This window comes from Ostrea edulis, chromosome 6 (genome assembly GCF_947568905.1).
Source record: "Ostrea edulis chromosome 6, xbOstEdul1.1, whole genome shotgun sequence".
NCBI classification, from domain to species: Eukaryota; Metazoa; Mollusca; class Bivalvia; order Ostreida; family Ostreidae; genus Ostrea; species Ostrea edulis.
The window spans coordinates 45328173-45353132 of record NC_079169.1 but is presented as its reverse complement, the minus strand read 5'-3'; the positions used below and the strand labels follow the sequence as shown (position 1 = coordinate 45353132).

At 38.3% G+C, this 24960-nt stretch overlaps 1 protein-coding gene across 4 annotated transcripts in view; it reads right to left on the bottom strand.

The window, feature by feature from the left end:
• Positions 1 to 3542: 3542 nt before the first annotated feature.
• The window catches only part of LOC125647200 (von Willebrand factor A domain-containing protein 7-like), a 40168-nt gene continuing 18750 nt past the window's right edge, over positions 3543 to 24960 (bottom strand). For 2 of the 4 annotated variants that reach the window (XM_056139708.1, XM_056139709.1), the window contains exons 13-21: positions 24549 to 24702; positions 24145 to 24314; positions 21527 to 21638; positions 20202 to 20388; positions 19169 to 19238; positions 12672 to 12895; positions 10722 to 10878; positions 7297 to 8776; positions 3543 to 4950 (exon numbers count right to left, since the gene is read on the bottom strand). In XM_056139708.1, the coding sequence (XP_055995683.1) occupies positions 8627 to 8776; positions 10722 to 10878; positions 12672 to 12895; positions 19169 to 19238; positions 20202 to 20388; positions 21527 to 21638; positions 24145 to 24314; positions 24549 to 24702 (1224 nt within the window). In that variant the 3' untranslated portion in view covers positions 3543 to 4950; positions 7297 to 8626. Of the gene's footprint in view, positions 4951 to 7296; positions 8777 to 10721; positions 10879 to 10960; positions 12504 to 12671; positions 12896 to 19168; positions 19239 to 20201; positions 20389 to 21526; positions 21639 to 24144; positions 24315 to 24548; positions 24703 to 24960 lie in introns of those variants that run through there. The other 2 variants (XM_056139711.1, XM_056139710.1) reach the window with 2 other exon arrangements.

Sequence of the window (24960 nt, the reverse complement as noted above, 5' to 3'; positions counted from 1 at the left end):
TTTGGTGGGATGACTGCAAACAAGGCTAACCTGTTTGCAGCCATGTGGCGTTTGCGCACACCAAGTCAACTGATTCTATAGGTATTGGTGTATTGCCAGTGAATTTGAAACTGTTCTGTGCATTTGAACTGTGACTGAATTTGTGAAACTGTGACTGTTGTCAAATGATTGCTATTATCACAACTCCCAACTGATTCCAGAACTCTAAATCAACTCCCAATTGATCCATATCTATTGTGTTGCCAGTGAATTTGAAACTGTTCTGTGATTTGTGACTGTGATTTGGTGAAACTTGCTGTTGAAAAAATGAGTGCTTTTATCATAATGCATTGCATAATTGAGCTAAATATTGGGTTAATTTAACATACTCTAATTAATTAAGTAACCATCCGCGGTTGACCCGGGGTGGTCTTTTCTGAACTTGTTTATTGATGTTGCATTTTGTGTTGATGTTGCTTTTGTGTGGGTTTGCCCATATGAGTTGTTATTGAATGACATCCCACAAATTCTTGCTTTATGCCACGGCCAATACTCGCCAAATAAAGTTTAAACTGGTTTTGTTTGTCTTTTTCTCTGTATAAATAATTAGTTTAGTGAGCCAGCAACTGAATTAAAAGCTCTCCATTCCTTTTAGAATTTTTATTTGCTAAGAATAAACCATTGCCCCGTTTGAAAGTTGTAATCATTTTATTTTTTTCATTAACGGTTCTCAGAAGATATCTGGGCTTATCTCACGAATCAGAACAAATCATTTTTTGAGCAATGACGCAAGTCTAAGTCGTGGCAAATACTTGCATTTTAGTTATATATGTGTACAATGCATAATGGTATGGACGTTTGACTTTGCTGCATTTTTATAAGGATTATATCTGTAGCTCTCTGATCTGTCCCAATATTTTCTCAGAGAGCTACAGTTCTTCAGCTACGTTTGACCGAACGGAGCATGAAACAGTCATTGGTGTGTCCCAGGTAGTATAGTAAAGTAAATTATATTAGAAATAGAATATTCTCTCGTTTTGACATCTGCAAGGCAAAGATAACGAACAGCGATCAATCCCACAACTCCCACAAGCAATACAATATACAGTTGGGCAAATATGGACCCCCGGACACACCAGAAATGGGATCAGGTGACTAGGAGGAGTAAGCATCCTCCGTTGACCGGTCACACCCGCCGTGAGCCCTATATCCTGATCAGGTAAACGGAATTATCCGTAGTCAAAGTCAGTGTGCCAAGAACGGACAAACAATCGGTATGAAACACGCCAGACAGCATTCGACCCAATGATGGGTTGCATTGACGAACTAGATCGTTATAACGACCATAGAATTTGCGAAATGCTGACTTCAATCGAGACTATTGAAACCCCTGTACCATCAACTTGTTTGTTAGTAGCTTGCCTCGATTTAAAAACTGACTATACGCAGAACAAGCTCTTGCGTATCGAATCAGTTGAGAGCGATAAACACCATATGCAGGCGATAGTGGAATATTGTTATATAGATATGGGAAGGTGACTATGGAGAAGCTGAAATCATCCCGTTTTGTCATACAGTTGAGTTGTCAGTTTGCCGTTAATGTCTACTTTCAATAAAATATCTAAGTATGAAGCAGAAGTGGACGACTCTGTGGTGTCCTTTATTTCAAGCTCACAGGGATACATCTAATCGACATATGAATGAAAGTTATTATTGTTAATAGACAAAACGTCGTCGATATATCTAAATGTCGAATTGAAGGCCACAGCAAGAAATTTTTTCTTCTCACGTAGAAAATATATAGCGAGGTTTTAATAGTATTTTGCTGAATATGATTGATAATTACTTGGGACACACCAATGACGTCTACATGCTTCGCTCGATCGAGTACATGCTTTCCAATTCAATCGAAGAACGTTGTATGCGATAGCTTATAGAAATACTTGGTGCCTTTATGACCCTGGGGTGGTATGCCATACGATAGGATATTAGGATAGATATCATTATGGTATGCTAATCATATATATTTTAAATCAATGTACCTGCTTTATTTTTAAGATTTTGAAGAAAATCAATTGAATTCTGACCGAAATAGTCAACATTTTGCACAATGACACGATTTCCCTTAAATATAGCAGTCATTCAGTCTTGCCTTTAATCAGTATCATCACCTTGACAGATCATTGTAACAATTAATATATTTACTTTAGTCACAGACTTAATTCAAATATGACAACTTCCTTTGACATCTTAATTTCTTTATCATTTCATGCAGGGTTTTTACAACATCGGAAACTCTTTATGATTTTATTTTATTATTTTTTTGTTTGTCAGATACATGAGAAGAGAAAATATATTGCTGTGGCCCTCATCTCAACATTTAGATATATTTAGGACGTTTTATCTACTAACAATAATCATTTTCATTCATATGTCGATTCCTCCCGTGGGGATCCGGTTTAGAATAGGTCATCAGTACCCATTGCTTGTCATAAGAGGCGAATAAATGGGGCGGTCCTTCGGATGAGACCACAGAATCCGAGGCCTTGTGTCACAGGTGTGGCAGGATTAAGATTCATCCTTGCTCAAAGGCCGCAAGCGCCGAGCTTAGGTCTAAATTTTGCAGCCCTTCACAGGCAATGGTAACGTCTCCATATGAGTCAAAATTCTCGAGTGGGACGTTAAACAATTTACAATCAAACAATCGATTCGATGTATCCCAGTGAACTCGAAATAAAAGACACCACAGAATTCTCCACATCTGCTTCCTACTTGGTATTTTATTGAACATGGATGTTAACACAAACTGACCACTCAACTTTATGAAAAACGGGATAATTTCAGCTTCTCAATCGTCAACTTCCCATATCTATTAGCAATATTCAATTATCACATACATATGGTGTTTATACCTCTCAACTGATTCGATACGCAAGAGCTTGTTCTGCGTATGATCAGTTTTTAAATCAAGGCAGGCTACTGCTAAACAAGTTGATATTACAGGGGTTTCATTAGTTTCCTTTAAAGCAGCATTTTGCAAATTATATGGTCGTTTTAAGAATGAAGTTTGCTAATACAATCTGTCATTGGGTCTGACGTGTTTCATAACAATTGTTAGGCTGTTCTTGGCACACCGATTTTAACTACGAATTACTTCGTTTATCTGATCGGGATATAGGGCTCACGGCGGGTGTGACCTCTTTACAAGGGTTACTTACTCCTCCTAGGCACCTTATCCCATCCCTGGTATATCCAAGGGTTTATGTTTGTCCAACTATCTATTTAGTATTCCTTGTGAGTTATGAGATTGATCAATTGTCCATTGTCTTCACCTTTTCATACATGTATTTACAAAATGAATTTTCGACGACCCAGGAGTAGATTAGTTTCTAATTCTACCCTGAAAGCACTCAACTGGCAAATCTCTCAGAACATGAAAACGCATATAACATTCTTATCATTTAACACCATGGAAATTCAAAAAAGACCTAGAATTATCTTCACCTGAAGCATATATTATTTCCTTAGTTACATGTAAGCCATATTCAGCTCAAGAGACAAACTTTATTTCATTCTTTATTTCGCTGATGTAAAGAATTACGCAATTATATAATGCATACAGTTATGAATAATACATTTAAATATACAGAATAGAATACTAATTCATATGTTTTATCATATATACACATGTAGCTGATTAACCTCTAAATCCAGATGTATATTATCAATAACGGTGTTGTATCATTGCTAGTTATCATAGTCCTGTTTTTCTTGATATACTTATAATTTCTTATATTTAACAAGTTTTAAACACTTCTTAAATTAAAACGTGCTGCAATTTTAAGTACATTTCAAAATGAGATACTGTGGAATGTTTTTTCTGAAAATCAAATAAATTCGTTCAACGACAAGGGACAGCAAATACATCGAGATGGGATAATTCATTACCTTAACTAAATACGGGGGAAATGTATGATGCATGTATATGATTCTCATTGAAGTATATGACTATAGCTATTTTCCTTCTCTCCGATTGATTCAAAAGAATTGAAACATCGTTGATCTCTGAAGGGTCAATCTCATTTTACAGATATGAACACATATCTCTTGTTGTCTGATTAGTTTGAAAGAGTCAATATGATGTAATATAAGCCCAGGAGTAGTCAGTACAATTCATTAATACCACACTTATAAACCATGTACATGTACTGTTGTCCGGCCTTCGGTTAAATGAATATTGTCCTTTTTCGGCCAATGACTTCAATAATTCTATACCCCAAAATATTATCAATAAAAAGGACCTATCATGATGGTAAAAAGCTCCATGGCTTAATTTGTTTTAAAACACATCTTATTGTTTAATATTAGAAAATACTTCTTTCTACGTCATTAAATATCACAATCGTTATGCAAAATTTCTAATCAACAAAATGATTGATATAATTGCTCATAGGATATTTCTTAATTATTTTATGATAAATGAAATCTACTAGATTCAACAATAAATGTATTAAATGCTGAAAAATAGGAAGTTCATATTTCATGGTTATTTTTCACCACATAGTATTAGATATATACCAGTTATGTTTAACTCATCTTGATTAAACAGGGGTTTTTAAAAATACATTATTCTCTAGGCATTCCCTTGTTTGCTACAGGATCGTTTGGAGAGAAAATTCTTCTGTATTAATCATAATTAAGTAGAAAATTGTATCCCAGTTTAGTATGCATTAGATACCTTTGTGATTGCAAACATTACATAAGGGCTCCGTCTTGTGACATTATATGCCAAGTTCAAAACGATTTCAAATAAAACTCAGCAAAGCACAAACGCAAACACGATCTATAACCCATTTATATAACTTCATGATATTTTTTTAAGTCAATAGCTGCATGGACAGCCAAACTATTCCGGAAAACTGTCAATGCACGGACGGGCGCGCGCACTGGCTATCGCTATGAGGCTTGCGCCTAAGGTGGCAGGGGACAGTTTCTTTGGTTTTGAAACATGTGGATAGGGGGTATACACCAAAGTCAGATTATGACAGACTAATGAAAAATCATATTTCCCTTTTATGTCAATACTTGTATTTCATATTAGTGTAGTTAATAAATTATGACCCTAAATTACATGTAATCTATAAATACTGGTGCTGGTGCACAAAACATGCTCTGAGCAGGTTCCCCTTTTTTGCTTTGATTTTCCCTCATTTGGGCTAATCCGCACCACCCCCACACCATCACAGTACCAAACATGGGGATTTAGACACTGTGCACAATCAAGAACACTATCTGCCCTTCTCAAAAATCTACCTCTCATATGGGGCCATCCACCTTCCCTCACAGCTACAGACCTTTTGCTAGACCCTGCATGTTTTCACCGGAATTTCTTCAGCAACTGACCACGTGTCTTAGTTTCGTATTTGCACCCATCTATATGCTAGGAATCATGGTGACACCTACATGTTGTATATCAACATTTTTACTAAGCACTCAGCTACATTTGACATGCATCCTAAAATTATTGTATACATTTTTACACATGTAATATCACTTCAAATACAGGGTAATTCCAGTTTTTGAAAAAGTTGACCGGGCCTATAGTGCGAAACTGTCCCCTGCTACCTTTAAGAATTCTGACATCTCATGTCATTGACGTCAACTCCCATTTTTGACAAATCTGACTTATTCTGAGTGAAACTACACCAATACATCATGTCGACCGCCCTAAATGTGTACGCAATAAAATTATTTAAAAACCCTACATTTCTGTGTATGATGTTTTCATTTTAGAGTGATGAGAGTGTTCGAGTAAGATCCCTGTGCCTAACAAATAATATTACAAGTATATTGTATCTATGGTAAAAGTGACCTTATATGTGGTGCTACATGCTGAACATGTAATCATGAGAACCTGTGTAGAAAATGATGGATTAGAGAGAGATAAAGGGACATAACTGCTCTTAAAATCAAGAAAATTTCCAACTTCACTGTCTACTTCTTTACATACTGTATATGTATAGACCTGAAATATGCTCTAATTAAGTAAACAACTCCCCAACAAGATTTTGAATACCTGTTCTCTTCTTACATTCTATTCTATGCCATCCTAATAGTGAAAACTAAAGATTCATGCAATTCAGTCAAATGTCAAAGGGGAGGTGGCTTGTTTACAAGTACCACCCATAAATGAGAAAATGGTGTTAACTGTGTTTTTTGTGTACAAAATGTCTCTAAAATGACTTATTTCTCTATCTGCAAGTATTTTTTCATAAATATGTATCATGGTGCTGAGAAGAAATGTGATCTACTGTACCTGAGACCTGTCAATCAGTACAATTTGTTAATTACATGTAGAACATGTAAAACTACATGTAATCTATGTAAAAAGAATACACAGTATATGAAGTACCCCAAATAACATTATTTTAACCACTAAGCTTATTTACATGTACTTACATGTCACTATGATACTTGACCAGATTCTGGTTTTCCATAGTACTAAAGCATAGCTTACCCCCCTTGACTCTGTTGTCTACCATTGTGACACTAATGTGATACATCTATTGAAATAAGGGGTTGTATTACATATCTAATACATTTATCTTGATAATATTAATGAAATTGACTGAATTCCATGGGTTTCAAAAAATGCCATTCTCTTAAAGGTGGCAGGGGACAGTTTCTTTGGTTTTGAAACATGTGGATAGGGGGTATACACCAAAGTCAGATTATGACAGACTAATGAAAAATCATATTTCCCTTTTATGTCAATACTTGTATTTCATATTAGTGTAGTTAATAAATTATGACCCTAAATTACATGTAATCTATAAATACTGGTGCTGGTGCACAAAACATGCTCTGAGCAGGTTCCCCTTTTTTGCTTTGATTTTCCCTCATTTGGGCTAATCCGCACCACCCCCACACCATCACAGTACCAAACATGGGGATTTAGACACTGTGCACAATCAAGAACACTATCTGCCCTTCTCAAAAATCTACCTCTCATATGGGGCCATCCACCTTCCCTCACAGCTACAGACCTTTTGCTAGACCCTGCATGTTTTCACCGGAATTTCTTCAGCAACTGACCACGTGTCTTAGTTTCGTATTTGCACCCATCTATATGCTAGGAATCATGGTGACACCTACATGTTGTATATCAACATTTTTACTAAGCACTCAGCTACATTTGACATGCATCCTAAAATTATTGTATACATTTTTACACATGTAATATCACTTCAAATACAGGGTAATTCCAGTTTTTGAAAAAGTTGACCGGGCCTATAGTGCGAAACTGTCCCCTGCTACCTAAAGGTGGGTCCCTAATCATATTGTGTGGTTATAAAGCACTTGGTTTATGTACAAAAAATGTAGATTTTGTGCAAATTAGTTAGATCATAATTGAACTTTTGTTCTATATTTTCAACACAAATTTTTTGATGATGCATTGAATATATAATAGGTTGTACAATGACTGCTTAACATAAGGGACATCGCTTACATTGTTGTCTAAACTTGATGATTTATCTTTACATTACTTTTGAGAGCTATGGTATAGATAGCTATCTAACTATCGTAAAAGGTTGTCAGATCTATCATAAACTTGAAGGTCAAAGTTTTAAAAAACAAAACCTCTATGCTACAATCTATCAAAGGTGAATAAATAAGTCGCAATTAAACCCTACATTTTGTACATGATTTATCGTCTTAAACACATTCACAATACTGCGATAAGTTTCCAAAAACTGAGCGACAAGGTAAATTTCGGCTTGATTTGTAGAACTAGTTATACAAGTGAAAATGATTAAAATTATGTTGGAAAATAATTCTTTCCATAATTTTACTAAAACAGCTTGGAAGTAAAACAGGCATATAATCGTGAATGATAAATGGCTTATTTTTCTAAAACGTGATAGACATCCGCCATTTTCCAACTATTGGGGTAAACATTATCATGAAAGAAGTCTTTATTGAATTCATTCAATCCGATTCTCTATTTTGTTTTTAAAGCTCATTACGTAAACTATCCCGAATTGTAATAGGTTTACGTACACATGGAGGACAAACAATACATCATTTTATACAAATGAAAGGAAATATACTTCAAACATTTCAACAGTGCATGCCTGTATAATTATATTAACAACAACTATCTCATTATTGTATATATGATAAGTATTTCATAAAATACACTACACGTATACACCTTAACCTAGGCAACATTTTACAAACCCACGTTCAGGATAAATCGTTCATTATAATGCATCATAACGGAAATACTATGATGTGTGTAAACTTGGCCTTCAGATAAACTAACTTAATGATATATTCAAAATTCTGTTTTAAAAATTGAAGTAAAATCTATGAGCGAGTTTTACCGCTACATTATCCCCCTTCCCCCGCATGTATACGTAAAATATCTGTTATTAGAAAACGCATAATCATTACAAAATAATAATTGTACCAAAGTAGAACAAAGTAATGGAAATAAAATCATAGAATTCAATAACCCGACAGATAATACATATACAGCGAAGCTATTTTAATTTCCTTATTAACCTGAATGCACTGTATCAGTACTGACTAGTCTCTGCTGTGATGTTTTCTGTTTTCATACGATTCGATACTTTTGAAGTATTTAACGATCTGATAAAATGATTTTATCCTCCTTTCTGCTTCCTTTCCTCGTTTTGTAGATGAGCACCACGAGGAGTGCGATGAGGATGAGTCCACCGACACTAGATCCAACGACGATACCGATGAACATCACGCCTACAGCTGCCTCCGTCTGCAATGTAAATTACTTTTGTGAATAATCAGAGTGTAAACACTCTATAGGAAAAGTATTAAACTTCTAATCTCAACTATTTACGTGTATTATTATTGTAATGAAGATTCATCCCCCTAAAGTTCTATGATATTCGAATGATGCATAAAGCACTCAAAATGCAATTTTAAAACAAATTCCAAAATTAGAATAAGCTAATTACACTTCAGACAACATACACATCCACTTTCCATTTTATTTCGAACAAACTCGTATATAGGCCTACTTGTATAACACACGAAAGTAGATCGTTGCTCAACCGATCAAAAAGGGGATGTGAGCGTGGACAGCAAATGCACCTCCATTATTTCAATTTTTCTCATTTTTTTTTTTTTTTTTACATGCAGTGTAACTTGTAAGAGACTCACAGTACATATATACATTTATTATATACGCATCGTTTTTCCGCTAGTCTATAGAGTTGATTTCACAGAGTGTGATCCGACTTTCCGGATCACCACACTGTTGTTTTCTGAATCGGTATCACCTTACTGTGAAAGTCATGACGTTACCATGTATAATCGCACGTTTTGTGGAAAGTGATCGATTGCCAAAAATAATTTTTACTTAGCTGCTAGCATCTCACATCTTTCATAAAGAATCTTCTTAAAATCTGAAGACAGTACAGTACGGCCATACGCTGTACCATGAGGGTATGTGAGGTGATTAACCACAATGGAAAACATGATCATCATTTAAATCACATTTTCCATTTTAATTAATCATTTCACATACCCAACAAACTAGATAGCGATTCTTTTTATTCAAAATGAAAATATATCATCGGCGTATCAAAAGTAGTGTCGAATAGAAAATGAAATACACGTGAAATTCAATTTAATTAAAATCAGATCGTAAGATACGCTCACAATCGCAGATTATACGGCGCGGATTTAAGAAGTCTGATTTTGATTAGATTGCGTGAAATTCCGAGTTAATTTCCATAGTAACTGCCTACTGACGTCATTAATGAAAGGTGAAGATAACAGTGATCAATCTCATAACTCCTATAAGCAATACAAAATAGAGAGTTGGGCAAACACGGACCCCTGGACACACCAGAAGTGGGATCGGGTGACTAAGAGGAGTAAGCATTCCCTGTCGACCGGTCACACCCACCGTGAGTCCTATATCTTGATCAGGTAAACACAGTTATCCATTGTTAAAATTAATGTTCCATGAACGGCCCAACAATCGATAAGAAACAAGTCAGACAGCATTTGACCCAATAGGTTGTATTGGCAAACTAGATTGTTATAACGACCATAGAATTTGCGAAGTGCTGACTTTAAACAAAACTATTGAAACCCCTGCACCATCAACTTGTATGTCAGTATCCTGCCTCGATTTAAAAACTGATCATATGCAGAACAAGCTCTTGCGTATCGAATCAGTTGAGAGATATAAATACCATATGCAGGTGATAATGAAATATCGCTACATAGATATAGTGTATGGGAAGTTGACGATGGAAAAGCTGAAATCCCGTTTATCATATAGTTGAGTTGTTAGTTTGCCGTTAATATATATTTTCAATAAAATATCTAAATACGAAGCAGAAGTGGACGACTCTGTGATGTCTTTCATTTCGAGTTCACAGGGATATATCAAATCGACATATGAATGAACATTATTATTGTTAAGAGATAAAATGTTGTCGATATATCTAAATGCCGCATTCAAGGCCTCAGCAAGAGATATAATTCACTTGTAAAAGAAAAAATTAGATGGGGAAATTAACGCATTGGAATCTCAAAGGGTTATCACAGAAAAAACGTTCGGAAAGGTACATATTTCATCATTAAGATGCTTTATATGTCACTGATTTAATTTTTAGAATTCCTCTTGCAGCACTATAAAATTAATAATGATTTCATCGTATACTTTTAAAATAGCTTAATCAAACCTTAGGATCCTCTACCGCCTCCGTTGTCGTCAGAACTTCCTCTGTAGTATACTGGATAACAGTCAGGGGTTGTGTGGAGAGCACAAAGCTACATTGATCGAAGTAACCATTTTGGTCTATAATGGTGAGTATAACTGATTGGACACAGCAATGACCACTGAAAAAAAGACATGCACACTGTTACGAGAATTCATTTCATTCAGCGGTATGGATGAAATGAATTAAACCTATTATTATACTTTCATGTAAAATACTCAAATCTGAATGGTCGAGAAGCATTTGAAAAAACCTAATATTTCCCTCTGAGAATAGAAAGCACACGTTCCAGGGTGATAGTATCTAGCAACGGGTAATATTACTTGATAACGGGTGATATATCCGCATTGATATACAAAAACATCGCAAAATGGTGATTGATCAAATGTCAACAGGCGTAAGTTTTTATGCTTTACCTTTTTATATAACATTCAGTATAATATTGCATATAGTATTACACACAATAATAATTTTGAAAAGCTTATAAGCTTTATAAAACTATATGTACAGTATTCTTTAGATATCGCTGTCGTGTGTTTTATACCAAACTATGTAAGTCATACACATTACTAAGTATGCAGTTTATCTCAGTCGGATTAAAAAGTAATCAAGCGAATTTCCTATTTAACTATGCATTCTCAGAGTCGGACAGGAACGCCCCATTTCGAAATATTTATGATCACGTGACGATGCACGCGGAATTTCAAAACTAAACAAATCGACGTAAAAGCGTGTATGGTCTGCAAGCTGTTGGCGGGACATATTTAGCGATACATACACAGTCAGACGGAAATAGGATAGAGAGAATCAGTTTGAGCAATGGAAGGAGGGTTAAATTTTATATTTAACATGAATTCACCATTCAGTAGGACTACATGTATGTACCGTAATTCCATGCTGTTTCTAATCATATTTTAGTTGCCCGCTTGCGCACAACCAACGTAAATATCACTACCTCATAAATATGCATTAAAAAATATTTCTCCTTACTTCAAGTAGACCAGTACTCCTTTAATACCCGTTTATAATTTGTCGAAATTATCAAACCGTATCATTTTTCATAGTTTATCATACTGACAAAATTTTGGTATGGCCTTTAACATCTAACAAACTAAGGTTTAATACGGCACATGTAACTTTAAATTGAACTGCAAATTATAAATTTGGGTTACAGTGTACAACCACAACACAGTAAAACACACTGCTAAATTTCTCTGACAAGAATAATTTTCAGCACAATGGAGAAAAACGTCACAGTGGTCTGCAGAATCAAGAGTGTTTAAAAGCATACAGTGTGATCAGATCGGTTCTACATGTAACCACGCTGATTTAAAAATAACTCTGTGATATTTGGTTAGTAATTCAGGACTTCTGGATTCAATTATCAATCTGGCCCATTGTATTTTCTTCTTTCCTATTAGATAAACTAAGAGTGCGATAGATAATGGACCAGACCGGACTTAAGGAGGAATACTGCATTATTTATAGTGGCCTTTTGAAAAATATAAATATCAGTGATAACATAGATATTCCTCATAAATCAAATTATCTAGCTGGGTAGCTCAGTAGGTTAACGTGTCGACTGTTGATCTATAGTTCGAGTCTAGCAGGGCTTTTTCCAGACTACTTTTTACTAAAACTGCAATTTTTAACTCAACAAAGAAAATTTTCAAGTTTTCAGTGTTTGGACTGGAATTTCCTATGTCGTTGTCGTTAGCGCTCGCTCTCGGCTCGCTCACTACGTTACTATAATAAAAAAAAAATGTGCAAATTACAAACATAGATAATTAAGCATTAACTGGATAATGCCATCGAAGTATTGATAGGTCAATAGAATATTGAAAGGCAGTGTCCATTACTCCTCTCTCTCTCTCTCTCTCTCTCTCTCTCTCTCTCTCTCTCTCTAAAACTAGCCTGATGGTTATAGGCAAGGAAAAGTTGGCGTCTGTTAATTTCATGTAATCCAGCTCTACATCTTCTGTAGATACTCTGATTTCTGATAGCCGGATCGTTGCTGAGGAGACTTGGACCTGACCTGTCCAGTTATATGACGAGCAGTTCCCAGTGTTAAGAGACTGTAATGGACACACCTCCGGATAACTTAGAACTGTACAGTCTGCAGTCCGCGTGTCTGTTACCTACATATAAAAGTTAAAACATAGATATATGCGCATGCTTCAGAGGAAGACAGAAAGAAAAAAAAGAGAGGGTACCATTTAAAATGTTGGAATCAAATCGGATATAACATTAACCATAAAAGCTCCGATTATTTATGCACGCACGGGATTAATTATTGGTTGCCTTTTGTTTTTTTTCTTTTTAGAGAATTATTTTTAAACATACGTGAGAGGAAGAACTGCGTCATTTTACGTCGGCATACTTCATGACGCTGCGCCACGGTTGAAGAGAGTCCACAACAAACGTGTAACTGAAATACTCTTTATTTCCCCGAACACAGGCAATAAACAAACTAACAATATGGCGCCAAGCGGGTGAATGAATGCCCGTATTCCGAACCCAATCATAACTCAGCCAACACAGCTGATAACCGTGTTGGCGCAACTTCCCTTTTTCTCTAAATAACGAGTTGTGATTATACAGTAAGACAAAGAAAATAAGCTTTAAGGAAACTAATAAATCAATAAAAACTGACGGGTAACATTTGTTCACATAATGAAATATGTGACATGACAAAGCTGATATCTATATGTGTACAGCTAACCTGGCCAAAACAATTATAAAACACACAATGCAATGTAGTCATCATAAGACAGACTATCCTCTGACTACTTGGGGATTATTCTGCCCCTGAACACAAATAAGGTAATACTTGCACTATAACTGATTTAAAATAACACTGAGAAAGTACAACAGCTACATTTCAAAATCTTGGTACCGACTCGGTAGACATATAGTACGGCGGGGGCGAGTAGTAGGTTTGCTTGTCGGTGCAGAACATGGTAGGCTTTCTGATGGATCTAAAGTACCGGTACGCTCCTGTGGTTTCATCCTCAACTGTGTTATTATCCGGTAAGGGAGACATAATCTCTAAGGGCGTTGGAGGAATGCTATAAGGATAAGAAGCATTGTCCTCTTTTTTTCTCTATGGTGGTGTAGTATCTCACAGAACTCTTCCTCCTCAGAATCTGAATCAACGGCATATGATGGGTCATGAGATGGTGAAGGAACGCGACAGCACTCAGATTTCTTAACCTTGTATGATTACTGTCGTAACTGATTGCCCACAAATTTTCTTATTTGACACCACTCTCCATCAGTTGACACAACAAGATAACGGTTCCTGGCTTTGGACTTGTTTCTATCACAAAATAGATACACTAAGTCTCCAACCTCAACCGTGGGTGTGGGAGGGTAATTCTGACAAGAGGCCTTAGACTTCTCACTGCTTGGGTGATTCGCGTTGCGAGATAGATGTTTCTGCAAAATGCACTCCCGATCTGATATAGGCAACTGACGGTTGGTGAACTGATCTCTCTGAGTTAGCATCTCTCGTGCAGATAGTCCACCTTGACGAATAGTACAGTTGACAGATGCGACAGCTAGTGATAACGCAAGAGAAGAAACTGCTCGTGCTGTAGGGTCAATTCTCAGTATGTGCTCACGTAGTTCTTGGACTGCACGCTCTGCAATTGGGTTTTTATAGGCATTTTTAAAACGTCCAATTTCAACTGAAATACGGTGGGACTGTAGTATCTTGTCGTTCACAAGAGCCTGAAATCCTGGGGGCTGGGTCAGTGCGGATGACTGCGAAGGGTCCATCCATTGGTCTAAGCTCTATGCTGGACTGGATACTAGTAACTGCAGTACGGAGGGTTTCCGCTTTCTCATCCTCAATGATTCGTGCGGTGGTGTAAGAAGAAATGCACTCACGCATAATAAAGACAAGCTGTTTTTCTCGCTTCATAACATCTGCAGCAAATAAGCTTCCTATAGTTTCAGGAGGATCTGATGTTGTTTGCTCAATAATAAAACTTGGAACCTTCTGGAGTGCAGAACACTGTGAACATGCAGAGGTGATACTGTCAATCGCTTTGTCCATATCCAATGCGAAGAAAAACCGTTTCACGATAGTTTTCATTTGGTTGGCACTGGGGTGGGCGAGCTGTAAATGAATCGATGTAAGTAGTCCATGGAGTACCGATCGAGAAATTAACTCTTTAGATGGCACAAATGGGTCATTCCGCTTAACTACTGGTAATCCGTCAGAAGCTATAGTAGCGACGCTGAGATAACGTTTAATATCTTTGATGTTGGTTGCTTTACGGGAGGGGCGTGTACCCTGGCGAAGGTGGGAGCAAGTCCTCCTCAGGTCAGAGCACTCTGGTTGTATTGCTAACCAAGCAGATCTCGTTGTGAATGGTAACTTTGTGGAACCATTTAGAATGTCTGATACAGATGTGCTGCGGACAACAGTCCATAGACTGTGCGACAAAGGAACAGATTTGGCAGTTAGGTTCTATGCACTCAGGGGCATTGCGACTTGAGTGGTCCGAGGGCAGGATGACTGCCCCAGCAACATGACGAACAGAAACCTGGTACCTGCTAACTGTTGACAAGAATGTGTACACACTAGGACTGGCAGAAAACTCTCCACGACATAATTTGTCATACGCCATCACACATGGTTTACTGTCTGTGAGAACACAACAGGGTCCTAATGACTGAACTATGTAAGGGCTGTAATGTTTGACAGCAGTCCCGATTGACAACGCTTCTACCTCACATGGAAGCCATGATACTTGGCACTTACGCAGTTTGGCACTGAAAAATCCGGCGAGAAGTAGCTTGTTGTCACCTCGTGAAATGTACAGAGTGGCACCAATGCCAGGCTTGCGCAAAGCACCGTCTGTTACTATCCAAAGAGTGTCCTTTGGATGTGGTATGGGAATGGTTTTGGTAGCCTTCAGGGCTTGTTGGGCTAGGTGAAAAGCATGGATCATATCATCAGACCACGAAATGGTGTCTTTGGAGTCTAAGCCTGCAATACTCCTCCAATGGGGCTAGCAATGAAGAGCAGCCTGGTATTACTCGAGACAATACTTTATAGGCACCTAGAAAGCTACGCATGGCTTTTACCTTGGAGGGCATTTCACAGGATGCTAGAGTGGCTGTGCGGTGCGGGCTAGCACTAAGGGTTCCTTGTTGCCAAATCTATCCCAAGATTGTTGTTCTGAGGGGTGCTATAACTGTCTTTGAGGCTGATAATTTGAGGTTGCATTGGTTCAAGGCTGTAAGAACCCTGGAAAAATTCTCAAGGAGCTAGTCTGGCGTGTCTGCTACACAATAAAGATCATCTGCTAGCTTGACAACTATACCCTCTTCAAGCAGGTCACCCAAAACACGGCATGTAAGCTCTTCTAGAGCTGTCTCAGATCCAGGCATTCCCATAGCTGAGCGGGTGTAGACACGGACGCCTCGGAATTGTGTAACAACTCCACAGTATTTCATGGAGCCTCTGGCAAGAGGGATTTGGTAGGTATGGTAAGGTAAGGTATGTCATAGCAAGGTACTTCCATTGGCCAATTTTCCGCAGAATAGAATCAACATTTGGCATCAAGGAGGGTTGCGACTTGCAGTAACGGGCTTCCTCAGAGAAGGCAGTCACAAGTCGGAATCCACCAGATCCTTTCTTAACAAGAAATGAGGGGTTTAAGTACTCAACTGTGATCCCCAGCTCTTCGGGTTTCTTAAATACGCCCATGGCTTCAAGTTCATTAAATTGGGTCTGAAGTAATTCTAGTTGACTACGAGAATATTGCGGCAGTCGACCCTTTCTCTGTGGGGCATGACAGGTCCAATGTTTACCTCAGCCTTAAAGGATCCAGCATATCCATTATAACCATCTGAGACAGGGCTAAAAACCAAGTCATTCTCTGCAAGAATATCCTTGAAGGCTTGAACAGTCTCTGAGGGAAGAACGCCATCAGGATCTACTGTGACTAGTGATGAGTATGGTGTTAAATGTCTGGAGTTGCGCTCAAAACTAGCATAGGTATCTGTCGACATGATGGGCACTGGCTCTGTTGATGGAACATAAACCTGCCGGACATCACAGAGGTGTTCATGCTTGTGAACTGTTACAGGATCACTGCTAGTATTCTCAATGCAAATCTTGTTCCCAACACTGTGTAAAATGGAAGGGGTAACAAAGGATCCTGGAAGGTGAGGTTCAACGGCAAGTAGACTATCACACTGAAGTACAGACTCTGGAATGTCTACCTCTAGATAGTCTCCTGGCCACACGGTTGTAGAGGCCACTGTACGAAGAACATGTGCTTTGGTGCTGTTTAGGACAGTTCTGTTAGCAGTGGTACCTGATCCATAAGTGTAAATAGTGTCATTTCCAATCAGTACTTGACGTTTGGATGGTCGAACAGCTATGTCGTTTGCCTCCATAAAAGGAATACCCGCAAGAACATCAACGTCTAGATTCTCGATCACTAGTCCTTCAAAGAAAATGAGTGGGAATCTCTGGAGAAGCACAACTTTGTTTCACCCACAACCTTTAATGGTGAAGAGCCATCGGCTTGATGAGCTGATTGGTTGGTGGGGCTGACTTTTCCATTCAAGTTAGTCACAGTTGATGCTCTTATCATGTTCCCTGTAGCTCCAGAGTCAATTGTGAGACGAACATGAGTGTGTTGAAAGAAAACATCTAGGTACGGTGACTGTCGAATAGACACACGGTTGCTAACTAAACTAACAGTAGGCTCAACATGGGACTCCTCATCAGGGTTATCAATGTCAGAGTCAGTGTATTGATCTGCATCAAGGATGCCAAGGATTTGTCTCGCTTTTGCCATGTATCTTCGGTCACTGTCTGGTAGAAAACGGCACTCGCTGAGGAAATGAGTACTGGTGCGCTTCGCTTGTTTACATAACGGGCAGGAACGGTTTTGTGATTTCATCGGTGGTCTCTGACTATGTGAAGTACGAATATCCTTATGAGGTTGAGTGAATGTGCGGAATGATCTGGCATCCTCGTTGTTGTGACTTTCCTCAAGAAGTGAGGGGAGAGCTTGAGATATTTCAGGCTTTATTGATGCCAATGTACGCACCCTAAACTCTGTGCCATAGCGCTGCTTGACAAGTTGAGGCAGTGTGGGGTTTATTAAGCGAAGCCAGGTCAGAACGATGAGGTTCTCAACTGTGGGCGACATTTCCTCATCTTCTTCGATGTTCACGCCATGGTGTGTGATACCACCTTCTCTTTTGAGCAGGTTGTCATCAATGAAGGCTAGAAGTCTCTGATAGAGATCCTCAGGACGATCATCTTGGCGTAAAGTGATATCATTAAAATCGAGGAAATGGGCGCCGGATGACTGAAAACCAAAGTGTAACCTTATGGACTGCCATATTTGATCCAAAGAAGTCGAGTTTTTCACTATTACATTGCGGGATTTTACAGGACAGTAATTGACGATCTAGCCAAGCATAAGGTCTAGAGTGGCTGACTTTTGGTGCTGTCCGGCGTTGGTTCTCTGGAATCGGGTCATCGTCATTTACAAAATCCTGATTCGGGTTAGCTTTCGATTTTTTGGCCCATTGTGCGTCATGAGATAAAAATGCAGCAAAGTTTGGATCAAGGGATAATGAGTATATTAAGTTTTGCTTCCAATTCTCGAAGGAATTTACAGATTCAGTTTTGGAAAGACGCCATTGTTTGGGTGCTCTGTGTGTGTTTGCCATACTTGTGCCAGGTAAACACGTTGTCGGGTGCGTGTTGAACTACTTACACGAGGATCCTCGTTGTTCACTTCCGGAGACGTAGGGTCGAAGTCGCTGCCACCACGCCACGGTTGAAGAGAGTCCACAACAAACGTGTCACTGAAATACTCTTTATTTCCCCGAACACAGGCAATAAACAAACTAACAATATGCGCCAAGCTGGTGAATGAATGCCCGTATTCCGAGCCCGATCATAACTCAGCCAACACAGCTGATAACCGTGTTGGCGCTGGTTAACGCTTCATTTAAAAACGTATGACGTCGTGAAGCGTTGCTGTTCATACCCTCATGTGTTTTCAATTTTATATTTACTTTATACATTCTGTACTTTCCTTTCTATCGGAATCCCCAGTCGTTAAAACAAGCGCACTATAATTATCAAAATTCATTCGTGCATTGTTAACATTTGATAATTTAATAAGATATCAAGGGCAACAACTTTGGAAATGTAAATAATCTACACCATTAATTAGAATACTCAGGGTTTTCCTATTGTTTTGAAACACATTATATGCAATCGGTTGCAAAGACTACATCCCATACATTCACCGCACAAAATGTGCACCGCTATTGGGATAAAGAAGTTCATAGATTTTCGAGCAATTGCATTTCCTTAAAATACATGTGTATATGCATGTGTGGAAGTGGATAGTGCTACTCACAGAATAACGCCGTGTTTGGGTTTGAATGACCCCGGCATAATTTTCCAACTTGACGGTAAACTGCAATATTCTAGACAAAAATGAAATGCAAACTTTAAAAAAAAACATACCCTTGAAATCAATTCAATTTTTGTGGATATCTAATATTTAACAATCATATACATGTATACTTTCGCCAAGGTTGTGAATATGTGGAATAACGACATCAACGATGCAATTGTAAATCGTGTAGACATTCAAAGCAAGTGTGGGGTATGTGGATATCAAAATGAATTCTACTTGCACAGTGTATTTACATGGCATGGTACTGTAAATGTATTACATTTGGCAGTGTATTAATTTTAATGCATTTGATGGAAGCTGCTAAATCAAGTATACACGGCAAAATGTTCATTCTTATGGGTTGGCTTGTACATAGTTGTAAAGAAGTTCAATCAAGTGTCATTTAAAAGGAAACAGCTTCCTTTTCCATTGAAGTTTTGGGAGGTCATTTAGATCATAACGTTAGACCGCTGTTCACAACCAGATACAACATACCATCGAGAACAACAATTAATATACTATACTGAAATAACAAAGTTACTATTACAGATTAGAGAAGACATCTGATTCATTATTTGTGGAGTAATAAATTCATAGAGATGTCATTATCTAGGTTTTGTTGCTATTTTCCGCTCGAATTTAAGATTTAGATTTAGCTCCCTATATCTCCCTTTTATGTACTACCAAACGACCGTCTTAAATGCACATTTAAATCCTCAGTCAAAAAATCCTATCACAAAATGAGCCTATTTCGGAGTCATTATGTACGGCGGTGTTTAGTGTAATATTATAAATTTGCTGCATAAGTAGAAAATAACAATTCTAAACACTTTACTGGGCTCTGCATTAGTCCACTACGTAATCAAATCTACTAAAATACTCTTCAAGCTGCATAGGCTCTGATCACATAACCGCCACACTACAAAGCGCAATGAAGTTTTACTATTAAAGTCAAAACTGCAGTTGGTTGAACAAAATTTTTTTTACTCACATCGGTTGCAATGTTTCTGGAGTTACCATAACAACTGCGTTGTAAATTTCTCCAGCACCTAAAACGTCAGACTGCACGCTGATGTTGCTTTTGTCGTTCGATACAGCGATGATGAAGCGAGAAGTAGAATCGCCTGTGTTTTCGAGGGAGAAGGAAATATTCCTACTTTCGCCGAGGCGCAAATCCCCTTTAAAGTAGCAAAATACATAAACCTGTATAAAACTTATGATATACTTACAAATGCGAAGTGGCAACATCAAAGAAGTAGGTACAGTTTCTACAGTCATCTGGCCCAAAATATTGATGATTTCACATGGAGCTCAAATCCTGGCATTCAATTAAGGAATAGTTTAGCAAACCCAAAATTCACTCAGTTTGATCAGCAAAATGATTTGTGTCATATGACGAGAGCTTGAAGTTGGCATACAATTGCAAAAATGCCATTTTCAATGAAAATATCCACAAATTCAGGTGGTTTTCCTTTTAGAAAACATACAGCGCATGCGTCGAGCAAATTCATATTGAAGCATGTTTTTCATCTCAAAATAATACACAATATATATCATTTTCATTTTGCTCGACAAATGCGCACATCTTTTCCTGAGCAATAATTTGTATGACATTTGACAGTTTTCAGGCTTATTTTGAGAAAAAGGCGGGAAATGTCTTATTCATGATGTCATAATGCTATCCATTTAGGAGTATCATTCTGATTTTGTTGACATAGTATACCTGGCATTTATTTTACTTTCTTAAAATGCTGATTACGGTTAATTCCAGACACATTTTATAGAGAGACATTTTTTGGGCCTTTTTATGTATACAATCGTACCTTGTTCTTTCCTCTTACTACATTATGATAAGACCATTCTTTTCTCATAGAAAACTAAACGCTGTATATATATATATATATATATATATATATATATGTTTATATATATATATTTAGCACAGAAAATTTCTCTTTATTTGGATACCCACTTCCGCCCCTATCCGGAGTTGAACTCACGACCTGCGGAACCAAATCTCCTAGCAGCATGCGACCAGCGCGCTAGACCGCTCGACCATCTAGGCAAGTCAAAAAACTTGCTTTCGGTGACAATGGAATTCTCGCCACGCTGTCACACGCTACACGGTCATTGAGAATGGAAATGGGATACAGTTATTTAACGTACATTTAAGAGGATCATACATATATCATATATATATATATATATATATATATATATATATATATATATTCGTGTTCAGCAATTTCCAAAATACGTGTACATGTATACTGAGCAAGGATTTTTTGTTTCAGACAATTCTTGTTTATTTCTTACCAAGAACAGGCGCAATGCGTAGCTGAACCGAGACTGGTTGAATGGAGTACATTTTTGTCCTCAGGTATTTGTTTCCTAATTCATCTGTTCCTCTTATCTGAATGTAACTTGACTGAAACGAATAGGAATGTAACTTGACTGAAACGAATAGAATGTATAATGCATTTTGCGGAGATGTCATGCACCATCACTGAGTCATTTACAGCGCGCGATCATCTTTCTGTTGAACTACTTGCTGACAAAATTATCTCAAAGTTCTAAGGAGCTACCAAACTGCAGCTCGGGGGTGGGGGATGAATCACAGAAGTCAATGGGGTTCGACTTGAATTGGTAACCTATGATGACTACGTAAAGAACGAGTAAACAGACGAAATTCATCGAAGCTGAGAACGTTCAGTTCCAATTGAGTTTCGATGAATTGAATATACAATGTATATAAGTACTACACATGTATGTTTATATATAAAGCACAGAAAATTTCACTTTATTTGGATACCCACTTCCGCCCCTACCCGGGGTTGAACTCACGACCTGCGGAACCAAATCTCCTAGCAGCATATATATGTAACTAGCGCGCTAGACCGCTCGACCCTCTAGGCAAATATTAGTCTTCCTTTCGTCTTCCTGTTTGCTTCCGAGTGGAGAAAAAACCCACGGTGTACATGGGTTCGGAGAAAATACAAGATTGCAAGTTTGTCGAAGTCATATAAAGATATGAATGATGAGATCGATCACCCTACATCTCCCCCAATTGACCCATATAAAATCTGTAAACCAAAGTTCAACATCCAGTTGAAAGTGAGAACCCTTTAATTGTATACATTTTGTGTTTCATCTTGTTAGATATTTAATCCAGTAAACCTGTGTATCTAAGTTAAGAGTTAAGAGCAAAATGGCGTTGAAACTTGAAACATAGATACAATAGACATGGAATTCATGAATTTAATGGGAATGTTTTTCCTTCGTAATACACGTGTTTTGTTTGTATTTTATGCATTGATACATTTGACGGCTAATTCTCTGTTTATCGTGCAGTGCTATTGTTTTGCCTGTCCTTTGTTTCTGTGATTTTGAACTTTGTGCATTATAGTGCTCCTCTGTGGGTCCAAATTGGTTGAATAAATATTCTATTCTATATCTCTGTGTGTTACTGCGCCCCATTCCCTATATCTCTGTGTGTTACTGCGCCCCATTCCCTATCTACTGCGCCCCATTTCCTATATCTCTGTGTGTTACTGCGCCCCATTCCCTATCTACTGCGCCCCATTTCCTATATCTCTGTGTGTTACTGCGCCCCATTCCCTATCTACTGCGCCCCATTTCCTATATCTCTGTGTGTTACTGCGCCCCATTTCCTATATCTCTGTGTGTTACTGCGCCCCATTCCCTATCTACTGGGCCCCATTTCCTATATCTCTGTGTGTTACTGCGCCCCATTCCCTATCTACTGCGCCCCATTTCCTATATCTCTGTGTGTTACTGCGCCCCATTTCCTCTATCTCTGTGTGTTACTGCGCCCCATTCCCTATCTACTGGGCCCCATTTCCTCTATCTCTGTGTGTTACTGCGCCCCATTCCCTATCTACTGCGCCCCATTTCCTATATCTCTGTGTGTTACTGCGCCCCATTCCCTATCTACTGCGCCCCATTTCCTATATCTCTGTGTGTTACTGCGCCCCATTCCCTATCTACTGCACCCCATTTCCTATATCTCTGTGTGTTACTGCGCCCCATTCCCTATCTACTGGGCCCCATTTCCTATATCTCTGTGTGTTACTGCGCCCCATTCCCTATCTACTGGGCCCCATTTCCTATATCTCTGTGTGTTACTGCGCCCCATTCCCTATCTACTGGGCCCCATTTCCTATATCTCTGTGTGTTACTGCGCCCCATTCCCTATCTACTGGGCCCCATTTCCTATATCTTTGTGTGTTACTGGGCGCCATTCCTTATATCTCTGTGTGTTACTAAGCCCCTTTCCTATATCTCTGCGTGTTACTAGGCTCCATTTCCTACCTTTTTATTTTATTGGGCCCCATTTATATGTCTATCTTACTAGACCCCATTCCCTATATTTTGGTGTGGTACTGGGCCTCATTCCCTACAGCTCTGTATATCACTGGGTCCCCAATCCTTATAGCTCTGTTTATGAATGGGCCCCATTCCTTATAGCTCTATATATGACTGCACCCCATTCCTTATAGCTCTATATATGACTGCGCCCCATTCCTTATAGCTCTGTTTATGACTGGGTCCCATTCCCTATAGCTCTGTATATGACTGGGCCACATTCCCTATAGCTCTGTATATGACTGGGCCACATTCCCTATAGCTCTATTTATGACTGGGCCACATTCCCTATAGCTCTGTATATGACTGGGCCACATTCCCTATAGCTCTGTATATGACTGCACCCCATTCCTTATAGCTCTATATATGACTGCGCCCCATTCCTTATAGCTCTGTATATGACTGGGTCCCATTCCCTATAGCTCTGTTTATGACTGGGCCACATTCCCTATAGCTCTATTTATGATTAGGTCTCTTACTCCTTTTAGCTCTGTGCGACTCTCAGGAAAACTGATAACTCAGTACACATGTATTGAATGGACTATTACCTTATTGAATGGGATAAAGTTTCCTATACAGCGAGTGATTCCCTCTATGTCAACACTCGTCACTGGAATTTCAGCTACATCCTTGCCATCGTTATCCAGCAGACCAACGCTTGAACAAGAGGCGTTCGGACTCAGATTTTGAATATCAACAACCAGTGAGTAATTGTATCCTGGAGATATATGACTGATGTACAAATTTACACGTATTTACTGAAATTATCACGATGTGTTTGTGAAATACATTTGCACTTGAACTTGACAGCATGACCTCACTAGCTTTGACCTTGATCTAAACATGACATTTCTTTATTGTATACGAGTATACATTCCACCTAGGAGACATGAAAATGAGTTCATCTTACTTACATTTAAGTTACATCTATCATATTCATTTGAATACAGACCTTTAATTGGATTCCCTAACAATTCGTAAGAATTGCCGCCCGTGCTGGGTTCTAGAATACTGACTGAAAAATCCATAGGGCTTTGGGCAGTAACATTTATGGTCCAGGCACGGAGTGTATTCCTGTGAAATCTCCACATACCATATCCCGGGTCCTTTCAAAAGGCAAAGTTTACATCAATTTCAACTAGCATCAAGATACTGTGTTCAGAAAGTAATAAAACTGCAAAGTTTTACTTAAAAGTTAGTAATAGATAGAGTATAAGATGATTGTAATGGTTTGCAATCGATAGGTCGAGGTTACGATTCTCAATCCCGCCACCAATTCTAATATGAAGTTATTGTTCCCCTGCCAAGCGTGCTATAATCGACGTGAAAGTCACGGGTCTTTCGGATATGACGTTAAAAACGGA